The sequence below is a fragment of the Egretta garzetta genome, unplaced genomic scaffold (genome assembly GCF_000687185.1).
Source record: "Egretta garzetta isolate BGI_Z169 unplaced genomic scaffold, ASM68718v1 scaffold108, whole genome shotgun sequence".
Lineage (NCBI taxonomy): Eukaryota > Metazoa > Chordata > Aves > Pelecaniformes > Ardeidae > Egretta > Egretta garzetta.
The window spans coordinates 7653864-7662867 of NW_009260614.1; the positions used below are offsets into that span (position 1 = coordinate 7653864).

General features: G+C 50.7%; 1 protein-coding gene across 2 annotated transcripts in view; it reads right to left on the minus strand.

The window, feature by feature from the left end:
- The window catches only part of SLC43A2 (solute carrier family 43 member 2), a 33020-nt gene extending 24640 nt beyond the window's left edge, over window positions 1-8380 (minus strand). For both annotated transcript variants that reach the window (XM_009645155.2, XM_035900604.1), the window contains exons 1-3: window positions 8207-8380; window positions 7831-8027; window positions 304-493 (exon numbers count right to left, since the gene is read on the minus strand). In XM_009645155.2, the coding sequence (XP_009643450.1) occupies window positions 304-493; window positions 7831-7990 (350 nt within the window). In that variant the 5' untranslated portion in view covers window positions 7991-8027; window positions 8207-8380. The remainder of the gene's footprint in view (window positions 1-303; window positions 494-7830; window positions 8028-8206) is intronic.
- Window positions 8381-9004: the final 624 nt, after the last annotated feature.

Consider the following 9004-nt stretch of genomic DNA (forward strand, 5'->3'; position numbering starts at 1 on the left):
CTCTTCCTCCAGGCTCCATCTGGCCTGGGAGCACAGAGAAATGCTGCAGAGCTGAAGTGGGGACATGGAGTCCCAGGCCCTTTCCTTATGGAGCAATTCACTGTGCTGGCCGCAATCATCCCAGAGCTGCTCTGGTGCCCTGTGCATGGCCAGCAGCTCCCAGTAGATCCCAGCCCAACCCCTCATACAGTTCCTGACGCTGCAGGGACCCTGCAACACGCACAGCACCCAAACAGCACCCATCTGCCCCAGACAACACATTAATTCATTCCTCAGCCCACCTGAGGAGCCCAGGACACCAACCTGCCAAGCAGCCGCAGCTTGCGAGGGCCATACTTGTCCATGACAATTCCCAGGGGCAGCGTGATCGCACTGAGCAGGAAGGACCCAATGGTGAAGGCCAAGTTCAGCATTTCATCCTGGGCATTGCAGGAAGGCCATTTGTGCTCTACAGCTGAGCTGTTCTCATGTTCAGGGCTGCTGGTGGTGTTTCCTACACGGGATGACGGAGGACCATCATTGCAGTATGTTAGGATGAGGCTTGAAGCATTGCAGGAAGGAGGGAAAAGCCCCTCTCGTGTGGGTGCCACAACACACTGAGCATACACCCTCCATACACCATTTTTTATTATAATCAGTGAGAAATGGAGAAGGGAAAGAAAGGAAAGGGATGCGCAGGCACCTGGGAGACAAGTATCCCAAGCAGCAGCAGGGTAACAACCTAAGGACAGAGATTCATTCATTTATGAGAACAACCATAACAACAAGGCACTGGCAATTACAGGGGACTAAACCCAGCAGAGCCTGAAGGGACTAATACAAAAATAAGGTCCTCCTAATCTACAACTGGCATGTTCTCACAGATCTTTTCCCTAACTAAGCTGGGAGCAATAACTACAACCAAATCAATTATTTCAGGTCCAGATACTGGGCTGGCAAGGCCTGGCACAGAGCAACAGCCTGCTCAAACAAAAAGCTCCCTACCATCCCTGCAGGCATCAGGATGAGGAATGGCTTTGCAGTAGCCACCCTGCTTCCCGACTGCCCTGGCTCTGAAAAATCCTTCCTGGATTTAACTGCCCTGTTCCCAGGAGGGCTGGCAGCTCACCTGCCTTCTCCGTTTGTTAAAGGATTGATACATCTTTAACTGCTGGCCCTTTTCTATCCTTTCCAAGTGGGTTTAGGCCATACAGATCAATTATATCTCCAGCCTTCTGTTCTTGCCCTTACATGAGGAACTCCACAAGCAAACTCCCACGCTGAATAGAGCCCACGTTGTGTAAGAGGCAGAAACAGGACAGTTTAAAAAAAAAGGCAAGAAGTAGTTCCCTTTTCTTTGCGGCAGCAGTTTTACTGCCTCATCAGCTCTGCTCCTCTTACAAGCCTATCCCACGGTGGTTTACAACTCCTCAAGCAAGCACGTGTGCCTTTAGGTTTTCATTAACCCAGAGCTCCAGTGCATTCCACCTCTCCCTCTCCCAACGCTTATCTGACTTATAAGTAACCTTTGCTGGTATGACAAAGCACTTGCTTTCTTACTGCTGCTGCAAGCCAGTGACATAAACCACTCTCCTCCATATTTAATAATTGATCTGACAAAGTTCAACATTAAAGGAGGAATAGAGAGAAGTCACCTACATAACCAGCCGCATGAAGTGAGCCTAGAGATTCCCAGCATGCCTTGGTTAGTTAGTTAATTAGCAGGAATCCCTCACGTACAAGTGACTTCACATTCACTGCTTGGTGTGGCTCATGGAGGAGATCCTCTTGGCTGCTCTCGCCCTCGCTGCGCCTCTGGAGATCACACAGCCCTGTCTGGCAACCCTTCCACCCAAGCCTCAGCACCATTACAGTTACTGGTTTCATTCTGGTTCTCCTTGCTGGCCAAAACAACCCTCCCAGCTTTGTGTCCACTGCAAACAAACTACACTCCACCTTCCAGACACCTGGTATTAGCAGGAATTCAGACGCTGATATCCAAGGCTTATGAGCTGCCTTCCCCTGTCCCCTCCCACCACTCCAGGGAAGGTGCAGGGCATTTCTCTCCATTTACACAGCTCTCACCAGCACCTTCACTAAGATGGTCTCCAACAGCCTGTGGGTGGTGATGACTGCTTGTTCCTTCCCTTTGCCATGTGCTCTGATTGATAACTTAACCTGCCCCTTGTCTTGCCCTGACAGAGTAAGCTACAAAGATATCCCCAAAAGGCCACATGTCCCATCAGCACCCATTCTGCAGGGAGGACAGCATTCCAGCTTGAGGCTCCCAAGTCACATCCTTAGGAATCAATCCTGGGCAGACTTGGGAGGCTCTCTGCAGTTTTCACACTGCACCTCAATCTTTTTTTAATCCATCTTTTCCTCACAGTCTCCTCTTGGTGTGGCCCAGGATCTCAAACACTGATTTCTGACAGCATCTCTGTGAGGCAGGCACACAGCTTCACCCACAGCATGAAGGCTTTTCAGGCTCTCCACAAAGATAAATTCATAGGAAACAGATGTGGGCGAAAGGTTAAACTTGGGAAAACAAGGGGGAAAAGGAGTGACAAAGTAGTAGTGGTTTCCCTGCGTCAGCACTCTACAGAGATAGCTCAGCTGTGGGATGGAAGAAGGGTGGAGGCACACGGAGAGCATGGTGACCTTATAGCTTCTGGCTGCACGCATTGAAGAGCCTGTCAACCCTCCCCATGAAGAGCGCTCAAAACAGAAATATTCAGTGTTTAAAGCCAGAGTGGATGAATTGCTGCTAGCCTGTTGACATGTACAGTTGCAAGGTGACCCCAAGGAGCTCCCACAGCACATGCCTGCTGGCAGCCCCTCCAATGGCACCTATGGTAAGCAGCAACACCAGAAAGTAGCTCAAACAGCAAGGAAACCTGGCCCTCTCTGAAGACCTGCTGCAGCCAGGAAGGCTGGGAACAGGGCACCAAAATTCATCCCCTGCTTGCACCAACCACCTTGTTTACAGCTGCTCATCGCCACCTCCAAGGAGGGTCCAGGCAACAGCGCTATGGGGAAATACAAATTGTTTGTGAAAATAGAAGCAGCCCCTGAGCAACAAGAGAAGATCCACTGAGGCATATTGGAAAGGATTCAAGCAGCCCCTGGCACCCTGACATCCTCCAACCCGTTGAGCCATCTCCATAAATAGAACATTTTGGAGGGGCTGCAGGTGTGTGCACCATGCACAAGGTCCAGCTGAGAGCCATCTCCTTGCAGGGCACAGATTCATGTGCCAGCAGATCACCACCACAGGAGAGCGAGCGGCAGCATATGACATGCAGCTAGGAGGAGATTAATGGGCAGAGAACCTGCTTAACTGCTCACCTACCTAATGCACCTGATTACAGCAAACAGCAGTTTCCCCTCAATCACAGCTCAGATCCCGTTCCAGATCAGTGCACGCCACACTGCTGGGGAAAGTCTCCTACATGCCTGGCTCCATCTGCAACAGTGCTTTAGGGAAGGGCTGTCTCTGTGCCGACAGTGGTGACCTTCCCAAATTCTCCTGCCAAGTCCACCTGCAATGCAAGCAGGCTGGGTCTGACATGCAAGAGTGCCACCCAGGGAAGCCAGCAGCACAGGCTGGGTCCATGCATGCTCTCCGCTGTCTCACCGTCAAGCTAGAGGAAGCTGCAAGTCTTTATCAGCAATTACAAGAACATACTGCCTATTTTTACAGCGCTCCCCCTACAAGCAGCAGGATTTCTACTGCCCAATTAGTAGTTCAAGTTACTATTTAAAGAATGACATCTTAGGTGAGAGGAAGGCTGCCTCGGTAATCATTTATGTCAAGCTCATCGCTGGGATTTGTTCAGGCTGTTACTGGAACGTTTAAAGCCATCCTTTCTCCCAAATTAAGTGCTGTAGGTTTCATGAGAGGGTCAATCATTAACTACTCCTTGCTGACCTCTTCAAATCCCAGGCACACACCACATCACCAGAGGAATGAGTCTGGCTTTTTCAAGAGTGACTGCCTTCTCAGACGGCAGAGGGGAGGTTTCCTTTCATCTCGTTTCATGGATCAGACTGAGCCAAGCAGGCAAGACACCCCCAGCTGCCCAGGCAACATCTCTGTGGGACACAGCCTGCACAGCCTCACCTTCCTCTTCTTAAGAGGAAAAAAAAAAAAAAAATACAAAAAATCAACAGGGCCAAAGAGTCTGGGAGCATTGGTTAAAAAAAAAAATCCCAGTGAAAGACATGTGCAAACAACTGATCTGCAGTCTGCCCACATAAGAACATGTTTTCTCTTTTCAGGATGGTGTCATACTTCTGGGAACTGGGAGGAGATGTTCTTGCTTTATACCACTACAAATGCAACTAATTTGGGTTTCCCTCTTGGCCTGCCCATCCACTTGCACTTCCAGGACCCCCATCCTCATGTAACAGAGGCACAGTCTCTAGTTAAACTCACATCCCCTCCCCAGCTGCAGTTTCATTTCACAGCAGTTCTCACTTGGGGCCGGCACCTTCCCATGCAGCTCTCCGACACCACCGACAGCTGGTAACCAACACAGCATGCTTCCTGTACAAATTTAACATTTACCACGTTCACTCTTTTCCTGTTTACAGGGTCGCATGCGCGCCCTTTCCACAACCCATCATCACATCTTACCAGCTTGCAAGGGACCCTCAGACTGCAAATTCCCCACCACAGACCCCAAACAGATAAAAGCAAAGAGCTGTAAGGCAGCACCTTCCTCCTATGCCCATGTTAAGGCGTGTTAACCTGCCGTAAGTGAATTAGCTTATCCTCCCCTTGGTTTTCTGCAGCCCTGTCTTAGAGGATGGCCCTCTGTCCAACCAGCTCCTTATCTCTGCTCTTTGTGAACAGATTATCAAGTTCAAGATTTTTTTTAACATGTCTCAGACCCAAGCCTTGAGCTCCCAATTCCAGTAACATCACAGCAACACAGGACCCTGAACAGATCAAGTTCCCCAACAGCTGATAAGGCCCAAATCCTGATAAAGACTGCGGAATCAGCACTTGTACCGAATAAAAGATGCTGCTTCAGTTGGTTAAAGGCCAAGCAGTAGTGTAGTAAAATGAAAATGGGAACAAAGTGCCACTACCAGATTCCTTGTCAGCAAATTTCAAACATACCTTTCAGGATGTGGCCAAACCTGCCGCCCAGAACGGGTACAACCCCCACACTCAAACCCTGTTGCACAATTGCTTTAGAAATATTTGGTAATTTGGAGTGGATTTTTTTTCTAGGTGCCCACCTCCACCCTCATGCAACCCAGGTGAGAGTCCAGCAGACCCCATGTGTTTGCATGGTGACTGAGTAAAATCCCATACCAGAAGCCGCGGGCAGGCAGGGAAAGGGGGAAATTCAACAAGAAGACAAGGAACCCTTCATGAATTGCAGTCACTTTCTGGGCAGCTGCTGCTACCTTCAGAGCAGAGCCTGCAGAAGGGACAAGGTCTAGTTTTCTCTTTTGTTGGAAAGCATCACAAAGTGCAAGAGCTTTTGCTGACAAACGAAAAGCCCTGCCAAGAACCTTTGGCTCATTAGGAAAAAGTCTTTTTTTGCAATACTTACATGCACACAGCAGCATTAGGAACAACAAGCGCCCAAAGGCTACTAGTAATAATTTGTTTGCACCAATCTTCCAGCCAAGTACCCACTCAGGCTGCAGGATTCAATACGTTGTGCTGAGAAAGGCAACTACTGGGCCATCCTAATCCCAGCAAAGGTCAAGCTCGGCTTGGTGCCGGTCATTCAGTGACTGCTGCCGGGCAGCTGCAAGGGAGTCTGCTCTCCCCACACTTGGAGCTTGGACTCTTCCCTACCAAATCCCTGAGACTATTACAATGAGGACAAAAACAGAGAAAGGAAAGTAAGCATGGATGAACGAGGAAACCGGCATAACTCATCCTCCATGCTCTTCACAAGCCATCACAGAGTTCAGCAGTGATGGCCAGATATTTAAGAACAATGAGAACATTTGACTACACCAATTTCTTTTCAGAGATTAAGTTCTACTGCCTCAGGGCACAGGTTGATCACTGGGAGGAAGAAATTGCCCCCAGGACAGCAATTTCACCACTGTCCTAACATTTGCATCTTCCCTGAGGTCTGTGGAAGAGGCACTCCCACAGAAAGAGCCAGACAGACCACAGATTGGCAAACACGGGTGAGAAGCCAAGGCAAATCTTGCTGATTTGGGGCAAAGGCAGATGAATTGAAAGCAATCAAAGCAAAGAGTAGGAGGTGGGACCCGAGTGAAGCAGGGCTCTTGTCAGCAGGGCACATCTCAGGAAGCAGATAGGAAAATGGCTGCTTTCAGAGACAGTCAGCATTTGCTTATCACCTCTCAGTGTGTTTTATCTCAGTAGCAGAAAAAGCCTCCACCTAATAGGTTTAACGAGATCTCTTACACAGGCCCATGACAAAGTCACCATGGCTTGGCAAGAACAGAGCAGCCTTGGACAGAAGTCTGAAACAGTCTCCAGCCACTCTGGACCCTCCCTTGCACAGTCTGGAGCACCACTGGAGACCTAAGTGTCACGGACACGCTTGGAAGCATTGCACTGTGAGCAAAGGATAGGAAGGCAATTAAGCAGCCAAGCAGCAGCTGGTAGGAGACCCAAGCACATGCATATTTGCCCAGGGCACCAACCCAGGCTCTACGAGATCAAGGCAGCCACCCATAGGCACACAAAGCAGAAGAGAAGATGATAACAAGCTGCTTATGAATGAGGAAAAAAAAGCCCAAAGTATCACCACAGCTATTAGGTCACTTTTTGCTTGGACTTTGTTTCCCCACATTTCAGATTTCCCTCGCTGTTCTCAGCCTTTACCCACTGAGAGCTCCAAGGTCCATGCTCTTATTTCCACCTCTTTCCTCCCCTACTGCTCCCTGCTCATCTCCATGCTCACCAGCCCTGAATGGGCTGATCGACCTTCTCATCTCATCCACCATCCCACATCTCCAGACAGAGCCCAAACACCTAGCTCCAGCCTCTCTTCACCTATTCCCTTCTCCGAGCACATGCAAACCTTCTGTCACTAAAGAAGCATTCCAAAACCACACCACACCTTTACCCTCAGGTTCCTTTTAATTCTGCTGTCCAACCTACCACACTGTGGGATTCCCCAGACCACAGTCCTCTCCATGCCCAGGCTAGGGATACATGTCCACCAACACATTGTTTTCCCCGGGGGTATCCTTCCCACACCACAAGATTGCCTCCTTCCCTGCAAGGCTGTGTCTGCAACACAGACAACCGCTTCCTCTGGCTGTGCCAGGAGGTGGATCTCAAGCCCTCAGACACACAGCCTGGTTTGAGCATTTCCTAGGTGTTTGAAGAGGGAGAGGAACAAAACACCAGCAGCATTTACTTCTGCAACTTCCCCTCAACAGCAGCTCTGGACTCCCCAGGTCTCATTTTCACCCATGCTCTTTTCCTGCCTACCACTAAGAAAAGAGCACCCATAGCTTCCTCCTACAAACTCAGGACACCCTCCCCACAAATCACCATTTTCTAGAACCCATTGGGCCTTCCCTTGCAGAGATAAGCCAGGCCACCATGCAGAGGAAGAACTCATGCCCAAGTAGAAAAGGCTGTCCAGAAAAGCTGTCCTAATCTTTAAAGCTTCTTTTCCAGTCACTCTACAAAGCAACAGCAACTACAGGCACATTACACCATCACAAGGACGCCATCGGTTTTGGAAAGGAGCGCACATCCCTTCCTTCTACCCCAGGACTGACCTGGAGCTCAGTCCTACTCTAACCAGTTCCACAGCACCCTAAGACAGGGAACCACACCAGCAAAACTCAGCAGCAACTCATTCATGCAAGTGTCCAGAGCATCCTTACCTGACTCGTAGCACAGGTAGGAATAAAACCCTTCTGCTTTCAGCATGATGAGGAGGGACCCCCAGCCCAGCAGGACAGCAGAGAAGAGCAGGTTCTCAATGATGGCTGTGAATGCCATCCACCAGCGCCGACGATGGGCGGTAGCAAGCGTGGGTGCCATTGCTGCACGGGAAGATGGCCTTGTTCAGAGTCTCAACCTGCAGGGACCAGAACATCACCCAGTGAGTCCACAGACACAGCACAAGCTGCTCAAGAAGTGCAAAAAAGCATGGTTTAAGAAGATATCTCTCTACTGGAACACAAGTAAAGCTGCCTGCTGAATGTAAGGCGCTCGGGTGTAAAACTTGGTTTTGCAGGTACCAGCTTGCCAAGTTACCTGGAGGGATGGAGGAGCACCGGTGCCCTTGGCACAGCCCCTCCAGTACACACACCATGCAACAGCAGAGCGTTCAAGGACTCCGTTCCACTTCCCGAGCAACAGGTATGAAAATGCAGCAAATATCAACTGCCCGGAGCCCACTCCCCCATCGCCTGTACAGGGCAGGCAGCCCATTTGTAAGGCAGCAAGGAAACACGTGCCAGAGCTTCAGCCAGCACCCCAATCTCCCGGCTGTTTGCCGGGACCAGGGAGGCCCTAAGGGTGGCTTTAGTGACCCACTAGGTCTGCTCTGCCCCACGCAAGGAGTGCAGGTCTGCTCTGGAAGGTGAGCATGGGTCTATATGTGCCATGGGTCCTATATATGCAGTTTATACCACAGATGGCTCAGCAAGGAGCACTTTTTGCTAACTGATGGACCACCCAGCTGGGAGCAAGGCGGGATGCATCCTGCCCCATCCTAACCATGCAGGCAGCCAGGTGCATGGCCGGGACAGCCCACGGCACGTGCTGCTCCACCTCAGCACGCTGGCATCCCCCACGGATGCTGAGGATGTCCCCATCCCCGGGGCCCAGGGGAGCGAGCAGCAGATTCAGGAGCAGACCTGGCTGGCTGAGGGGAGCCCAGAGGTACGCAGCACCGGGGCCAACCCTGGGTCGTAAGGCAGGTGGCCATTTTAGACCAGCTGAGCCTTTTCCCAGCCCAGAGCGTGCCTTATCAGGCGCTATGGGGAAATCAGCTTGCTACACACCACGACCCAAGGCAGCAGAGGCCCCCACCCTGGGTTGCTCTTGGGG